At 38.4% G+C, this 19,273-nt stretch overlaps 1 protein-coding gene across 3 annotated transcripts in view; it reads right to left on the minus strand.

Moving 5' to 3' along the window:
- The window catches only part of LOC143219220 (protein O-mannosyl-transferase TMTC1-like), a 719,300-nt gene that overhangs the window by 304,506 nt on the left and 395,521 nt on the right, over positions 1-19,273 (minus strand). For 2 of the 3 annotated variants that reach the window (XR_013011281.1, XM_076445165.1), the window contains exons 4-5: positions 12,997-13,128; positions 9,835-9,907 (exon numbers count right to left, since the gene is read on the minus strand). Coding sequence is in view for 2 of the 3 variants with exons in the window: in XM_076445165.1 (XP_076301280.1) it covers positions 9,835-9,907; positions 12,997-13,128 (205 nt within the window). In the remaining variant the exon portion in view is untranslated. The remainder of the gene's footprint in view (positions 1-9,834; positions 9,908-12,996; positions 13,129-19,273) is intronic. The other variant, XM_076445179.1, reaches the window with a different exon arrangement.

Consider the following 19,273-nt stretch of genomic DNA (forward strand, 5'->3'; position numbering starts at 1 on the left):
GTTGCATTGTAACTCAATTATATCAAAGATATCAAATATAGAACTGGAGATCATAGTCGCACTTGCGCATTATAACAATGACACTTGGTTCATTTGATATTTTTTGTATACATACAACAAGAAACAAAAGTTTCAATAGAAATATAAAATCGTCTGGCGGGCCGCACAATTTAACATGACGGGCCGCACGTTGGCCGGGTCTGGAGTCTGGGCTAAACGCACATTTTTCAAAATTTTAATTACACATCATCTAGTGAACTAATCCATGTAGCTTGGCAGAAAAACCGAGGTCGTTTGGTCCCCTTATAAAATAGTTATTCTGATTTAAAGTGTGTGCAATTAATTATGAGACTGACTGTGTGTATGGTAAAGAATTTCTAATTACTGCAGCGGTAAAAATAAAACATAAGGCAGGGGTTGAATAAAAAGAACGAGCTCGATATCTTAATTAGATTCAGAGAAAACGGCTTGTAACATCTTATTTGAGATGGCCTGTACAACGTCGGCAGTGTGATTTCGCGTGACAGTGCACGGATCACCGGATACCCCAGTTCTTGAAATTCAGTGGCAGCAGCGAGGGAAAGAAATGTTAAATAACCCTCTCGGAAAGGACATATCTTGAAACGCGTGAGTGGTAATAGGTAACAAGAACGAGGAGGGTGGAAAAGGGAGTCAAGTGTGTGTGGGGGGGGGGGATCCTGCGGGAGGGTCGTGGCTCGCACGCCTCCCTCGTTTCTTGACATAAATTAGCATAACTCGGAATCGTGTTCGGTCAAACTATGTATGCCCCGTGCTCACCCTCGAGTTACCACCGACTGCGCACGATACTTTATACGCTCCCATAACTTCCCGGGCTTCACGATAGGAATACGAGAGCGCCGATGGACCATCGGGAATTGACTGCGTTAAAAATTATGGCTAAACGTCACGGCTAATTTATAATCGATGGTATTTCTCCATCTATATCACGCGCACCGCACTCGTTAATTGAATCAATAAATTTATAATAAAGATTGCCCGGCTGGCGGCCAACGACAGTTACGTATTATTTATCACCGACGATTCGTTATTCAGTCGTTACACTGGCTTAATTAAAATTAATTAATCGCTTGCGTAATTCACTCGGCTGTTAATTAGTGGCATTGCAGGATGATAATGTTTTGTTGAACATCCGTGTCGCGGGGATTTTTCGAACGGACGACGATTGATTAACTATTCATGTTCGAACTCTCCAAATCCCCTGGCGCTTCCGAACGGTATCTCTATTGCATCCGATCGAGGCTTTTAAAGTCTTGCTCTGAAATCTGGATATTGGACTAGGAGATTCACAAACTTACACGGGCCAACGGCTCTTTTTTCTGCTAATCTAACTTCTTTAACTAATCAAACAGAAAGATGCAATGACAAATCCGCATTATTTTTTACAGGGTGATTCACATAAAAATAGCCGTCCATGGTATCAAAATCATTTTGTATGCAGTGTGACTGAGTTTCGGCGGAAGACGGGATTTTTCAGTAGTCAAAAGAGCTTGATAAAAGATTTATCTAAGCCACGATTACCCTCAGAAGTCCTATTTTTACGTTTATGAGGCGTAATTTGCATTATTCTGCAGCTTGTAACTATGGAAATAGCTGCGCAGTTGTATGCTTCCAAATAATGTAAATTACGCTGCCGAATAATGCAAAGTAGGCCTCGTAAACGAAAAAAAAAAATTGGACCTTTGAGGGCGAAGCGTCCGAAATACCGCAAGTCCGTATGTCGAACTTCGCGGGGTCGTAAATCCCGTTTCGCTTGCTCGGGACGATACTCGGGGCTTTGACGGTGTTACAGGAGTAACAACGACTATTTGAAATAAGTTCGACTCTGGAAGTTAACACTTTAATATATGTATACTTTAAAAACTTAACAAGATACAATAAAAGGTGAAGTTCGAGGTAAAAGTGAAGGTTGCTTTCGGTTCGAGCGATTTTCGAGATCTGCTTTTCGGTGTCGCGTCGTGTATAAGGTCAGCTCGGAATCTTTCTTTAATGGCTATCTTAAAATGAATGGGACAAAATTATTTCTATTGGTGAGTGGGTGGTGTATTTTGGTCATAGGAGTATGGGCGCTTTGGTAAAACTATGTTTAGACTATGGAATCAATTGGTGCGAAAGATATGGGAAAACGATACGGAAACTAAAGTATTTGCTTATACAATAAGATTGCCCTGTCAATGGGTTCGCTCACGAGGCGGTCTCGAAGTGATATCCGATGACACTCAAATCATTCTGGGACCGTCGCATCCCATCGAGTGTCTCGAGCTATTCCAGCGGACCGTGTCTAAATAAATACATCTCACGTTTGGTCTGCTCGAGACCGAACAGAGGGCGATAGCGGCCTCGATCGATCTTTTATCTAGCGTTTTTCACTACTGAAAAACCTCATTTTTATATTACCGAGAAATGAAACGAGAAAAAACGAGTCTACTCGCTTAACAGTAGGATCTCGCAGATCCCCCCGCGCCCCACTGTCGAAATTACTGTCATCTCCCGATGGAGATCAGTACATAGTACATACGTAGTACAGTAATTCTTCAATCGATGTTCTGGGTCGCCTGTACAATCGCAGTCCAGTGCCTACCCACTCCACTACCGGCCAAAACCGCTCCGCGCCGCGCGGCGTCGCAGGGCGGCGATGATTGATCTCAGCTCGGGTATATCGGTGTGAACACCACATTGAGCCGAATGAATCGAATGTTCAAACTTCTTAATTTTCATTATTTTTTTATGGGACTTTTACTGACTTATTTCTGGCATTTATCCGATTAAAATGACATCAAACACGATATAATTTCAACTATATTTAGTGGTTTAATCGACGATGAAAGTTTCGGGCGCAAGGAAGGACAGCGACAACGCGGGCCTTTGAACTGTGCCGGCGACGGCGACTGTCCGCGTCTCTTTCTTTCCCACGCTCTGTTCTTCGTTGCGTTCGAAACTCTCATCGTCGATTAAACCACTAAATACAGTTGAAATTATATCGTGTTTGGTGTCATCTTTATCAGAAAAATTCCAGAAATAAGGTAGTCAAAGTTCCATAAAAAAATAAACAATTCTATCATTGCCATTACATAGTGAGATCTCGCGGGCCTTCGAACTGTGCCGGCGACGATGGCGACACGCTTCGGCCACGCTATCCGTATTTCACTCTGTCCTTCTCTATGTTCGGCTTTTCGATTGAAGTCTCGGCGCGGTCGGCGCGACAGCCGCAGCCATAAAAAAATAGTGTCTACTACACCATCGCCGTCCGTGCAGAACACGGCTGTTGGACACCGATTAAAGAATTACTGTACGTACGGTGGGGCATCGAAGTCACGAGGCACCAGCGAACGCGACGAAGGTTCGCGCTGCATGGAAGAAAGATTGGTGGACGAAGCAAGCGTTTGGGGGGTCCAGCCCCAACTGTGCCCATATTAGACATGCAAGGATTTACCGTGGGTACTTCAGGGAGTACAAGAGTAAATACGGATAGTGGGTCCCTGTACTTCTCTTCCCCCGGGTAGTTAGAAGAGGGAAAAGGGTTTTACAACCCTTGGGCGGTGGGATTTTAGTGGGTATCGGTAGGGATATGAATATAGTCCCGTTTCCCCCCCAAATTTCATCGTAGGGGGGTGTGCGCAAAAGTTTTCCCACCGCCCTGAAACAAAAAAGAGCCCCGACCGTAAATTCCTTACACTCAAGTTCTAGGAATGTATGTACTAAAAATTTAACATTACAACTAGCAGAAAGTAAGCCCATGAACCGAATGTTCTACACGATTCCTAGAAATTTGCGACAATAACAATTGATTGATCGCGGTAGTATGTATTTGAGTAGTTTAATCCGTATCCTTGCCAAATGGACACCGTTATAAACGAAACAGCTATCAACTATTAAATGCAGACAGCAAGAACCTATAACCAGAAATTCTGCCTGTCTCTCGTTGTTAACTTTTCGGAAATGTTTCGCGCTCGTATTTCATTCGCGACCTCTTAAAAGTACGACTGGCATTACAACGCCATAGTTCGGGGATGGGGTGAGCCAGTTTCAACGGTCGCCTAACAATTCAACGGAACGCAGTTTATTTTCCGCGCTCGTAAAAGGAGACTCCTCGGACAGTTGTATCTACGTTAACAATCGTTAAACTTGCTTAAGGCACTGGATGCTGTAAACATTGGCGGCCGGCCTACGTCCGGGCGGTAAAAACGGAAGATATCAGCCGTTAAGAATTAACGATGCGGATCCGGGGCCGTTTGCAAATGCCCTCAGACGGGGCCATGGATTTTCTTGACGGCCGGGAAACTCTTGCTCCTGCTCGCTATGTGGATCTTTACGTGCCGGTCGAGTGGTTTATGCTGTTGGCCTCGAGTACGGTCGGTTTTCCCGAGTAAGTACTATGTATTGCGTTCGGATGATGGATAGTAAAAGAACAGCAGATCGAACTCGCCCGATATTTAAATAAATTGGAAAGCTCCGATCTTGTAATGCGATTTGTTTCGCTTCTACCAATCCAAATTGAATCCATTAAATTGTTGCTTAATTTCTGTCGTACATTTGTCAGTTTACGTCTTCGAAGGTTGAATACTTTTAAGAATACTGAAATTAGGAAAAATGATGTAGCGTTGCAAAGACAATTTAAAATAACAGTTCTCTGAATCTCGATCGACAATTGTTTAAACTACAATTAATGTTATCGGCGCACTGGTTCGATCAATTGGAAAATAAGCAAATTTGCAAAAATATCACATGAAATTTAATTCAACGTTTCGGTCTCAATTTAGACCATTTTCAAGAATAGAAAATTTCAATATTGCGTCTGTAAGAATTAATCAAAGACATTTTAAATGGTTAAGCAAACGTGTTTTCACACAATTTAAAGTAGTATGTACGAAAACTAGCAGAATAATTAAAAACAGAATTAAAGAAAAATGTGACGAAGATTAGAATTTTAAACTATAATAATTTCCCAGCTAACTTGTGATTACCTTGAATGACTATTAAACGATACATTTTATGTATCCCACCTCATACAGTACCACTCTACCTTCCCCCTCTATGACGCTAATCTGCACGCTTCTATCCTTTGTCGTGCATGTGTCAGAGAGAGGGTATTTTTTACCACGTTTTTATTAGCTCGCTTTCTTGTCTGTCTGTCACTTTGTCTATTCGGTACAAATTTTGCAATTGATTTTAAACTAACTTCCCGATGAACTAGAGACTTGAAACTGTAAACATAGCTCAGAACTGGATGACAAGCAATATTTTAAAAAAATTTTTAAAAAGCCTATGCGTTTAGGAGATATAAATTATTTATTTTAACCGTTACACAGCTACTCTCGGTAGCTTACGGCAGCTACTCTCTACACTCCTTACTATTATCTTGTGCCTCACGTTTTTCGTTTTAAATCTTACAAGTATTTTCATAGCTATTAAAAATTCAAAATCACAAATTTTCAGGACTATCTGTACGGTGTTAGGAATCTGTATGGGGCTAGGAAAAATCCTTTTATTATTTTAGTCCGTTTTTGAAAGATGATATTTTGTTGAAAATTTATTTTTATTTAAATTATTTTATACTTTTTAGTCCGCTTTAAACACGTGGTATTTTTAAAAAATGTATTTTCATTTAAATAATTTTTCTCTCAATCCGTGCTCCCTCCCCTCTTCTGGCGACACTGGTCCGGACGACCTATCGAATGCAGTATAAACCGCGTTATCTCAACAAGTCGGAAATGTAAATTCCTAAAAATTGGTGAAAAACAGCCTCTGAAGCCAAAATACTCTCTTAACACATTAGCGACCGGTGATTATTACATAATTTTGAAAAATCTGTGGTACATGGCTAAACAGTTTTTAATGGAACCTCCAATAGCAACAGCAATTTTCATTGTGAACTAACAAGTCACCCTCAATAACGTCAGCTAATAGTTTCATTTAAGATTGCAATGTAAAACAAAATTCTATGCTTTCTTTTGGTACAGCACAATTATTGAAAACTCTATTAATAAGCTTCTAGTAGGTAAAGTATTAATGTGAGGTCCCCATTCTTATCGCCTTTAACAATATTTTAACGATATTATCGATGTATTATATTATTAAGCATCAATAAAATATCAATAACTGACGTCACAGCTCTAGTCGATACAGGCCATTTTCTGTCTGCAGAAACGAGATCAGAAGGATTTAAATTGAAACGTAACAATGTCGGCGATCCTGTTCTGAATAGCGAAAATTGTGGCTCCGGCTAGACTTCCGTAAAACATAAAACAGACAGGACACGTGGTAAGGATTCGGTCATAGCGGAGGAACGGCATCGACGTGGCCCAATACCTATGTCGTTATTGTATTATCAGCAGTGTCTACACTTCTGCGAGCTAGGAACAAACGGACCGGTTGAGAGAAGTCGGCGGATCCTTTTATCCAATTATTCTCGTTCAGATTCGATCGCCTTCACGCTCGAGACACTGTCCAGGAAATTCACGGGCACGCTAGCCTGCCGAGACGATAATAAAACTGAAATTGCATTCCGCCAATCGATACCGCCTATTCGGCCGACGACGTTCGAAAACATTTTCAGCTTGTCATGTATATATGTATTCGACCATTCCGCAGTAGCAGGTATTATAACGTCGTCGGTCGTTTACACGGCCGGTTACCGAGCAGCAAAACTGTTGGAATAAACGCGGATTTCGTTCGGCACGCTTGAAAACTCGCGAAACTTTCTTCACTACGACCGATCGAGGCGGAAACATTGCCCTCACGGCTTTCATTTCACGCATTGTTTACGCCGTATAATGGGCATTCGCCAAGCATTAATGATCGCGCAGTGTGCGCGAGGACTCGCGGAGAAAACAGTTCGCGCAGACAACTTTTTAATATTAATAACCTGTGGACGTTTCCTTTAATACGATCCATGAATTCTATATTGGATTACATCATTTCCTCTTCCTCTTTTTTCTCTTTCTCGGATCGCGCGTATTATTACGTTGTCCCGTTTATTGCTCTGTTATTTAAATTAATGTTTCAGAGACATCTTAACACTTTAACTACCGCAAGTCTATTAATAGGATTTTCAATAATTGTGCTGTACCCAAAGAAAGCGTGACTTGTTAGTTTACAATGAAAATTGCTGTTGCTATTGAAGGTTCCATTAGAAAGTGTTTAGCGATGTACTACAGATTTTTCAAAATTATGCAATAATCACCGGTAGGTAATGTGTTAACCCTTTGACTGTGAAAGGCATATACATTACGATGGCTCTTTTATTTACCTAATCTTGAAGAAAATATTTTACAAAACATTATTTTTGTTAATATTTATTGATGAAAGATAGTGAAAGCACACTTCAGTTTTTGGTAACACTAAACCTCTCTCTGCCGAGCCTTTAAAAATGATAAGATTGATTTTATTTAGACTTTGTGCAGCTCCTATTGTAATATGTGATCCACTAAAGATATCTATACAATCATTTCTTATGAAATTATTTTTATTATATCAATAATCGTGAAACAACAAATCTGGAACCGGTCATTTTGACTGGTGATGGTAGATTTAGTGTTAAGAGGGTAGGATACCTTCAGATTGTAACTAGCAAATAACTAGAATCATACTAGATTTTGGGTCGAAAAAATGGATCCCCGCCCTGACGTTGTTTGTCCTTATTTGAGCAAATTTTGGGCTGGGTGAAGGCTCAATCTAAAGAGGAAGGGTAGATACAGCCCACTCTGGTCATGATTTTAACGAGATTATGTTAATATCTACATAATAATATGAAGGCCCAAAGTAGAGAAAAAATCTAGAAAAACACCCGCAGATTTCAATGCATTTTTCTGTCTCTAAAAGAATTTTCTGACTGATATGATGGGGCACAGCGGGCTGCATCTAACCTTCGTCTTTAGAATGAGCCCTCACCCAGCTCAAAATATGCTCGTATAAGGACAAACAACGTCAGGGCGCAGACCCATTTTTCGACCCAAAATCTAGTAAGATTATAGTTCCTTTCTAGTTACAATCTGAAGGTATCCTACCGCCTTAAGGACTGGACTGCTGCTGCTTTAGTAGAGGCCGTTGAGATATTACACCTGGTTTTGTTTATACCCGAAGTACCACCATTGTTGTGCGACTAAACTAAATGGAGAAGCTGCAACAGTACCTGAATGGTCTGCTGTTTCTGAATCTTTTCCCTTTGTTCCAGAATTATAATTGCACTGACTGTGAACTGTGAACTCTATTGTGATGTATTGTGTGTACTACTCTGGTCTCTGATCGTCCTTGGTGTCCTGAGTTGTGCTGACTAACTGACTAACTCGTTAACAAAACTCTGCAGACCGCAGTACTGCCAGACAGAGTTGTGCTAATTTAATTACATTGTAATTCAATTCAACTACGTCGTAACTGGATTACATAATTCAAACCTTTCAATTAATTCAATTACTAAGTATTTTAATCAGATGTGAAATTGAAATACAATATAATTGAAATACAGCTCTCCAAATTATAGCCCAGAACTTTGAAGAAGTGCGATATATTTTTATGTTTTTCTTTCATATAGTTGTTTGCTGTCTATGCAGCGTAGTTTCTATTCCTCGTCCTCCATCATAATACGTAACGCTATTTCATGTTTATAATTGAAATTTTAAAAATATGTAACGCAGAAGTTTTATATTTCTGTTCAGATATTATACATTTATATTGTTGGAATCCTACATATGGATTTTTCAACCTCTTCTTACCTATTACTTTATCATTCTTTAATTTTTAATTTTTAATTTAATTACATCGTAATTCGTAATTAATGTAATTTAATTACAAAGTATTTTATAATTGTACTCCAATTGCAACTTCGGATTACATTGTAATTTAATTATAAAGTATTTTATAATTGTATTCCAATTGCAATTACGAATTACATCGTAATTAAATTGAATGAAGATCTGAATTATGAATTACAATATGACTGAATCACAATGTAATTCAATTACTTTGTAATTATAATTCCTGGAGTAATTCAATTGTAATTCTGCACAACTCTGCCGCCAGATCGAAGAAATCGAGAGGAATACAGGTTACCCCCTCTCTGCTGACCAGATTAATGTGTGACCAGTCTACGGACTTAGTGGGGGATGTTGAAGTATGCTCATGATGCTGGAATGGGATAGTGGAAGGGGAAAAGGAGGAAAGGAAAAATCGACCAGTTTTGGTCGATTCTAGCGGCACTGACTAACCGAGAGATAGGTTAGAGTGAAAGAGAAAAGAAAACATTTTTAAAGAAAAGAGAGACAAAGAAAAAAAGACTAGAAACTTAAAATTAAACGAAAAACTATCATATAAAAATAAAATAAAAATTACTCGTAAATACTTCGTACTTCGTAACACGAAATCTTTACCACCCCCGCTACCATAACTGCTGCTATATGATTAAGAAATGAAGCATATTAATAAATTTACTGGATATCGGAAAATTAAATGTTAATTAGCTTGATAAATAATAAGTATTGTCAAAACCGCTCGGCCATGGATCAGCTTATTTTTGCTCTAGGTACACCAGAAAATGTTTAATTAAAATCGACGACCCCTCCAAGTATTAATATTTATTTCTCGAATGCCATCTATAGACGTAGACGCAATCGTGTAAACGAGTCATTTCGGTCGCGTATCACACTCTGTTCATTAAATAGCTCATGAATACTGGAAAAATATCTATGGCACGGAAACATGGAGAGACCTAATAATATCACACGTCTGTGTTGCTTTCGACAGAACAATCGGGATTTACGTTTGATAATTGAATTTCATTCGAGTTACTGTCATACTCACCGAGACTAATAGAGCCGCGGCACGTCGGGAAAAGTGTCTGGAGTCGTCGTTCCATCTGGCCTCGAAAATAGATCTGGAACATAGAGAGGCGGCGCGGCGTGTTAGATGGCTTCCATAATTGACGTCGAAGAATGGTAATGTCAAATTCAATGGAGTCTCAGACAATGAAACCTAACTAAGCTCCCTAGACATTCGAAGACATCTTATTTGGTATCCGAGGCTTTTTATGTTTCGTCGTCTGAGATGATTAAATCCTTGCGTTTCCATCAAACCACGGGAGAAAACTATTTTGAACACATGTATACTACCTCTGTTCTTTCTTACGAATAGGATGGGGCAATAACTTTGTGCACCTTGCACATTTCTGTGTCTTGTAATAACATGCAAAAATGATATATAGGGTGGATCACGAATCGTGATCAGTAGAAATTACTCTGTTATTAGCTGTTTGATCGAAAATGTTTTTATCACATGTAGTCCAGTCAATGAATGCTCGTAAGGGGGGTGTACAGGGAAATGGAAGGAACACAATTTTCAACTTTGGGACTTTGTTTGGACTAGTTAGGACGTAAATATACTAAAAGTACGTACTCCTAGGAGATGAGCGGTGTACTGGGGGGCACGTAGAAGGTCCCCTTTTTCGGTTTTCCGCTTATATCTCGGAAACTATGTGTCCTAGCGATAAGACCATTCTATACAAAATTAAAGCTGACAAAACGTGCCATAAGATTGATTGTATTCAGTTTTTCGCTATCTCGCATAGTTTCCGAGATATCCGCGCTCAAAGTTCACTAATTGTGAAAAAGAAATTTTTGCCTCACGTTTTTTGCCTTATTTGACTAGCTAACATAACGCTTCAGCACAATTAGTGAACTTTGAGCGCGGATATCTCGGAAACTATGCAGTCAATCGTATGGCACATTTTGTCACCTTTAATTTTGTATAGACTGGTCTTATCGCTAAGACGCATAATTTCCGAGATATAAGCGGAAAACCGAAAAGGAGAACCTTCTACGTGCATTTGAAGTTGAAATTGAAAAATTGAAGTTGAATTTGAGAAATTGATGTTGAAACTGAAAAATTGAAGTTGAGGTTGAAAAATTGATGTTGAAATTGAAAATGATATTGACAATGAAAAATTGAATTTGAAAGTGAAGTTGAAATTGAAAAATTGAGGTTGAAATTGAAAAAGTGAAGTTGAAATTGAAATTGAAGCAAAAACACTAACTCGAACAAATAATACCAAAGTGAACTTTGAGCGCGGATATCTCGGAAACTATGCGAGATAGCGAAAAACTGAATCCAATCAATCTTGTGGCACATTTTATCAGCTTTAATTTTATATAGAATGGTCTTATCGCTAGAACACATAGTTTCCGAGATATAAGCGGAAAACCGAAAAAGGGGACCTTCTACGTGCCCCCTGCACCCCGCTCACCTCCTACGAGTGGGGATTTTTAATATGTTTACCTCCTAATTAGTCCAAACAAAGACCCAAAGTTAAAAATTGTGTTCCTTGAATTTCCCTCTACAACTTTTCGTTGACTGGACTAATGGTTTCAAAAGAACTTTCACGTGATTATAGCAAATTTTTCGTGAAAAAACATTAAAAAAGCTTAAAAAACATTAAAAAGCTATCTTTTTGAAATGTTTTTTAAATTTTTGTAATGTTATGATACGTTTCCACGTTTAAAGCCAATTTCAAAAAAAATTATCTGATAGAAGTGATGCTTTTCGAATAATTATGGTTATTTATTCGGTTTTAACATTTTGGAAAATGACGAAATTTTTGGACCATAGTTTCTTATTTTTGCAAGAGTAATACAAGTAAACAGGCTCGATACTCTATACTCTATGTATAGTAAACACTGCACACATCTTATATAATTATGTAGTGTAAATATTATATAACTTTAACAAATAATCTAACAATTTTAATAAGTAAAAAATTGAAAAGAATTGTTATGTGTACAATAAATATGGTTACTAATACGATTGAAAAAGAAAATAAAAAAATTATATTTCGTTTAAGGGTTTAAAGTTATTGGATAACTTACTAAACATTCAGAGAGCAAAGCCAGAATGTAGTCAGTCAAAAAAGTCTCTATACACTCTTTAAAATGGTCTGACTTTTCTGTCAAGTGACATTTCTCATCTTTTTCGAGAGTTGTGAAAATATTACAAAAATAATCATTGTTATGATAAACTTTGTATTTTTTATTCTTGTATAATTAAATAAGTTGCTTTTTTGATTGTGTGCAACTTTGTGGGCATTGTTGACACTCAACGTGTTAAGCATTAATCCATTAAGTCCTAAGCGATGAAATTAGATGATTGTTACATTCACCATTATTAGACTGCAGATTTTATGCATTTATAACAAAAATGGGTAAGTCCAATTTACAAAAGGTTAGAGGCGAAGAGTATTTAGAAACACCAATGTATTATTTCCAACCCACTACAATTATTAAAGAAGGAAAGAACTTTTTCTTTGGCATGGATTTTTTAAAGTTGATGCAGAAAATTTTTATTTTGCATAAAAATCCGCAGTCTAACAACTATTTATTAGTTTCAATTGTGTCTAGGAAAAAGTATTAAGCACCAAAAAAATTTGGACTCGTGCTCTTCTGTGGGACAAAAGGAACAAACGTAAACAAAATAATTTGTAATGATGGAAAAGACGTTGATCATAACTATACTACATATAAAACTCTATTGCGCTATATATCTACAACATGAAAAATAATCAATTTAATAATATAAATTCGCTAACTTAATGGATTAAAGTAAATGCAGACATATAACAAAAATTGATTTTCTTTTTCTTCAAAGAAATTATTAGAAACAAAGCTCTAATTATTGTAACTGCGAAGAAAACTCTACGGTAAAGTGTTCAAGAATGTATGGACACTGTTTCGAGCGACTTTATGCACGTAGACAATACGATCTAGTGATGTAGGTACACTCGCTACGCGATTCACACTCGCCGGCGCCGTGTCCATGTAAAGGGAAGACCGACGCGGCGGTGAGGATGACGTCGCGTAAATTTCTGCGAGGTACGACTCGGGGCAAAGGACTGTTACTTCTTATTTCGGAATTTATTGCTGAAAGGTACGTGTCGCGTTTCCAAACTGTTCTACGACCGCGCGCTTAAACGCTTACCTCTTGATTGAATGCCAGGAGCGACAGAGGTCGTAAAGAAGGTTTAGAGGCAAAACAGTAATGCCGGTTTCCTTGGCTAACATCGACAGCGCCCCGAGGCACACGCTGCTCCACACGTAAGCCGTCTGTTGCCTGGAACCGAAGCAAATCCGAAAGATTTAATTTAATGCACAGCACCGGGCCCGGGTCATCGTCGCCGGAATCTCAAGTTTGCACTGTTTTGTACCCGCCGCTAAATCCTCCTAACCGGTGGAAAAGAGGTCGGTATTCTAACAACATCCTGTAACGCGCTGATATCGCTCTGGTCTGATTACGGGTCCCGTTCAGGTAAACGTTATTGCGATCTCGTTCCTTCCATAAGAACGGAGAGACTTCTTACGGGGAGTGTCTAATGAGTAGACTACGGATTTTATGCATTTACGACAAAAATGGGCATGTACAATTTAAAGCAATGGACGTGTTAAAAATATTTAAGGACATCAACGTATTAGTTCCACCTTAATAGGATAATTAAAAGAAGAATACAATTTTTATTTGACTCCTGTGTCCTTCGATCGATGCGAACACTTTCTATTTTGCATAAAGATCCGCAGTTTACTAATGAGACTAGTTTGGCGAAATGTTTATGTGCCGTCTGATGGAAAACGCACATTATCCCCTTCAAAATAGTATTACGGTTAATCAAGGTGTGATGATATCGGGGCACAAGTTCGATCAAAGATAAACTACTAGCAATTTTGCAAATAATTAAAAACTCGACGTTTCGATCCTGATATGGACCTTTTTCAAGAGTAGAATTGTGCGTCTGTGTTAAGAAATTAATTGTTTAATTGTTTTAGTATAACACGAAAAATATATGGATGTATTTGAATGAAGAATAATTTTGAGATAATAATGGGATGATAATAATAAAAGTGGGTTTATTCGTTATTTGAAATAACTAGACTGCGGATCTTTATCCAGAATAAAAAATGTTTACATTGATTGCAAGAGACAGAAGCGTAATAAAAATTTCTTTCTTCTTTTAATTATCTGATTAAGCTGAAATTAATAAATCGATGTCTCCAAATCTTTTTAATATGTCCACCGCTTTAAATTGTACGTACCCAATGTTGTCATAAATACGTAAAATCCGCAGTCTAGAAATAACTTCTGCCCAACACTGCTGGGGAACATGAAGGTTGTGGAACCACAGAAATACCTGTTTGACTCTAAAACTCGTTGACTGAAATTGAAGTGTGAGACGGTGGACGGTCTTCCAGAATGAGACTCATCCTCCACAGACTCGCGGTCATTAAAAATGCCTTATGCTACTTAAAAACTTTTGCCCTGTATAACGCTTGGTCTTCATAAGCTATTGTAGTCTCAATTTATGAAAAGTTTCTGTCGTATTTTCCATAAACTTAACATAAAGTTTAATAGCTTAACGCTGCTCGAAATATGGCTGTTCCATTTTCGTGATATGTATTTCACTATCTCACGGTTGTATAAAACTAGTTGCGAAATCGTTAGTGATAATTGAATGTGTATTCAGATTAATACTGAGGGTAGAGAAGAACGAAATATCGTTGGGGTAAAGATTTCCATGTTATGAAATCTTGAAAATATTCTCGAAATTTCTACATTAGGAAATCTTATCGAATTGTCGTAGGAGATGAATTTAATAATTATGGAACGCACTATTTGTTCAGTACTTGCATAATTATAAAATATATAAGATACGCTCTGTTCAAACACATTAATACCAACTTCTTACGATATAAACAACCCAACAATTGATTCACTGTACTGAATCATGCCTTGTAACGGCTACATCCAGCTGGTGTATAGTCATCTTTTCTACAGGGTGTCCCAAAAACTTCCTTGAAAAGGGTGGTTCTTCATTTGAAATAACTTTTTCCTTTACGAAAATATTCTCCGTGGTTCGTTAAGGAGATATTAAAGAAAAACACGGACCAATCGGATCAGTGGACCGATTCCGGCCCGGTTTGAGGTCGCACTGAGCGAGGCGTTGACATTGGCCGAGCTGGGATCTGTCCACTGTAGCTGCGCTCTGATTGGTCCGTGGTTTTCCGCGGAAAACATTTTCGCAAAGGAAAAGGTTACTTTAAACGACCTCAGGTATCGCTGTATCTCTTTCAAGGAAGTTCAACAGTTTTGGGACACCCTGTATAAACAAAGAGATCGGTTAGGACGTTTTCGTTCACAGGAAAGAAATTAGAAAAATTCAAATAGAAATGTATATGTATATCGTTCTGGACTATAGATATGGTGCGTTCATATTCTGTGGCTGCTATCTTTTATTTTTACAAATTAGGTATTCTGGGATAAATAAACACTGTGTATTTCTCAAATTTCAGTGAAAATCGTTTTACAGTTAAGATTCAAAATGCAATTTGGAAGTGAATATGTCGGGCTTTGCATTTTGCTGGCTTTCTGTTTGATTAAAACTGCGGCAATTGAATGAAGTAATTGATCGTGAATGCTTATGATCAGAATATTATATCTACAGATACATGTGAATATTGCTATAAATAATTTAGATTTTTTACTTATTTGTGTGTGTGTGATAAGAAACACAGTGGAAGACTCAGGTTTTAAAACAAATTATTACTTTTATTGAAGAGAGACCACGCTAAATCAACAAATGAGCAAAACAGCCGAAGACAGGCAAATTTACTATTTGTAACCGGTTAAAAGAATTGGACATGGTCCACAAATTTTTTTAAACGAAATGTTTGCAGAATTTTCGGAACGATTTAATTAACAATATTTTTGACACAAATGGGCTACATAAATCACTGCGTCATTTGCGACTTCGGATAATAATTACGAACGACAGTTTGTACAACTTGACGAAAAATGAAGTCATTTCAGGAACTTTTTAATCCATACATAGACAAAAGACCTGTACAGGGTGTATAAAAAGTAATGGTCAATCGTCCTAGGGATGAATCTACACCTCTGGATCGGTGGACATTTGTAAGAGAAAATTGCCGCAAAATTATTTATAACAATGAAAATTGTTGTTAAAGTTTTTTTCACATCAACGCCTTCTATTCATCGAAAAGAGAAAATGTTGGAATGGAGCCATATGTCGCAAACAAATAGTTATTGATATATGTATTAGCTGTTAAAGTTTTTGCAAAATTTGATTGTGTGGAATTATACGTATAGACAAAAGCCTACTACTACAGTCCACACGTCCGTGTCGATGAGACGGAACATGATCGTGTACGTGCCTCGAGACAAACGAAATTTAAAGGGACATTCGTCGCTAGGCCCGTACCAAGTCATCGTCTCCCTGCCCATTCAAATCGTTAATGTGAAATTGATAATTTGAAGTTAATAATTCTAATCCTACATTGTTAAATACTAACGTAAGGTATACTTACAAATTTTTCAGGGTCTCCTATTCCTTCGGCGGATCCACAGCACACTACCTGTCTGCCTTGTCTTCCGGGCTCAATGTGGGCATAATTTCCGATACAGTTTCTCACATATGTCCATTTTATTTTTAACCATTTCAAATGCGTTTTAAATCCTGTATTTTATATCATATATTTAAGAATGTAAACTTGAAAGAATCGAATGTCCGAACTCACAAGAATCGATGTTTCCATATGATTTTCGAAAAATCTATAATTTCAGATGATTCTCGAAAAATCAATATCCCCTTGGCAACGATTTCATTTGTTTCAAACGATCTGGCTTGAGCGAATGCATTGTTTGCTGGGAGAGCACAGTTTCGCGGGGAAATCGCGAAGAGCACTGAACTCTTTCTGCGTCGGAGTAATATCTTCTCGTTTCCTATCGTTGCGAATTCGAAAAGTGTGTTTATTAATTGTGTGAAAGTGTGGTGTTTTGTGTTTCCTATTTATTAATTATTTTTTTCATTTTCTTATCGATTATTTCACGAGCTTCGTCATGTCTCGACGGCCTTACGATTACAATCCGCGTAATTTGCGTTTGATGCTTCGAGCTATTGACGAAGCAAATAGAAATTATTCAGGAGCTCGTGAAGTATGTCGCGAATTATTCGCTAATTCCGGGGGGGGGGGTACGTGCAAGAGATATTCCGGACATCGCATTAGCGATGCAATAATGAATAATAATTTTTCTTTACCTGTTACTTCGACACCAGGTCGCCCTCGTGTGCACTGGCAAAAAGAGGAACGGGCTATTGCTCTTGCACGTGGCTTTCCCTTAATGGGCCTTCGTGGTATTGCTCGACGAACTGAAATTTCGCATATGACAGTTCGTCGAATAATTCGCGAAGAAGGTTTACGACCTTACAAGTTTCAACGCGTGCAAGCACTTCTGCCAAGAGATTTTGTAACTCGTCGTAATTTTTGCCGGTGGATGCTGCACAAAATATGATAGAAAGACACGACGATTTTATTAAAAACATACTTTTCACGGATGAATGTAGTTTTTCAAATACCGGTGTTCAAAATTCTCAAAACACCCGTATTTGGGATTATCAAAACCTCCATGCAGTTATTCAACGTTTTAATCAAGGACGTTTTGCAATAAATGTATGGGCGGGTATCATTGGCAATAATATCATCGGACCTATTTCCTATCGTCAAAATTGACAAGCCTAAGATATTTAGATTTTTTAAAAACAATTTTAGTAAGAAAATTACGTGAAGTCGTGCCACGTGGTAGGCGTCGTTCCATCTATTTTATGCATGATGGTGCTCCACATTAAACAATTTTCCACGTGTTGGATCGGTTGTAGACCTGCGCCTCATATTTGGACCCCCGGTAGCCAGATTTAAATCCTCTTGACTTCTTCCTTTGGGGAACAGTCAAGAGTATTGTTTATAGGTCGGGTGCGCACATAAACAATGTAGACGATTTAAAACACAATATTGAAAACGCGTTCGAAGTGTAAAGATGTAAAGTGGAAATTTGTGAAAAAGTGCAGCGTAACTTAAAAGAACGATTACAAGTGTGTTTGGACACTGGTGGTGCCCACATTTGAACCAGGAAGACAGGCACAATTACTAAGACAAATCGGCGTAAATGGTAGTGTGCTGTGGATCCGTCGAAGGAATAGGAGACCCTGAAAAATTTGTAAGTATACTTTACGTTAGTATTTAATAATGTAGGATTAGAATTATTAACTTCAAATTATCGATTTCACATTGACGATTTGAATGGGCAGGGAGACGATGATTTGGTACGGGCCTAGCGACGAATGTCCCTTTAAATTTCGTTTGTCTCGAGGCACGCACACGATCATGTTCCGTCTCATCGACACGGACGTGTGGACTGTAGTAGTAGGCTTTTGTCTATACGTATAATTCCACACAATCAAATTTTGCAAAAACTTTAACAGCTAATATATCAATAACTATTTGTTTGCGACACATGGCTCCGTTCAAACATTTTCTCTTTTCGATGAATAGAAGGCGTTGATGTAAAAAAAACTTTAACAACAATTTTCATTGTTATAAATAATTTTGCGGCAATTTTCTCTTACAAATGTCCACCGATCCAGAGGTGTAGATTCACTCCCAGGACGGATGACCATTACTTTTTATACACCCTGTTTGAAATCATTTGATCTCCATTCAAATATGCCTCGCTACGTATAATCACAACGTATAATAACAATGACGTGCATCAAGGTGGTAATGTCTGATGCCCGCCCTGTACAAAGCGCACCGCGACCTTCCGCTACGCCAAGAATATTACAGATGCATCTTTGCTTGCGCAGTGAAAGAAGAAGAAAAAAGCGAGGAAGCTCCTTCTTCCTTCTGCCTCTACAAACACAGCTATCTCCATACCAATCTTCCATGGTGCGGTAAAAACCGGGACCTGCAACAATATGCACTTTCAAATATGCTATCATTTCGTCCCCTACTGCTTCATTTGAAATTGCCCTGCAATAAAACCGCGCCGGACGGTTTCGTATCCTGGCGAGCCTCGATATACCATGTAGCACGCCACGGTGGTTATGCCAGCTCGAAACCCCACGAATCTACTATTCCCCGGACGCTTATCTTGCTGCAACTATTAAAACCCATGCCGATAACGTCGGCGGAAGATTATGAGAGGAGAAATGAAGAACGCGCGCTGCTGAAATATCCTCGGAAGGGCGGACTGGCATACGAAGGGCGAGAAAAGTCAATTACCCGGTAGCATATTGAGCAAGTGTCGGTTAAAGGAACGGCAGAGATTGGCCAGCAGCGAGCGGGCACGCGAACGGCACGCGAGCGTCACGCAATTGTCCCGATTACGATGCCTCGTAATTTTATTTTATCGT

The sequence above is a fragment of the Lasioglossum baleicum genome, chromosome 2 (assembly GCF_051020765.1).
Source record: "Lasioglossum baleicum chromosome 2, iyLasBale1, whole genome shotgun sequence".
NCBI lineage: Eukaryota > Metazoa > Arthropoda > Insecta > Hymenoptera > Halictidae > Lasioglossum > Lasioglossum baleicum.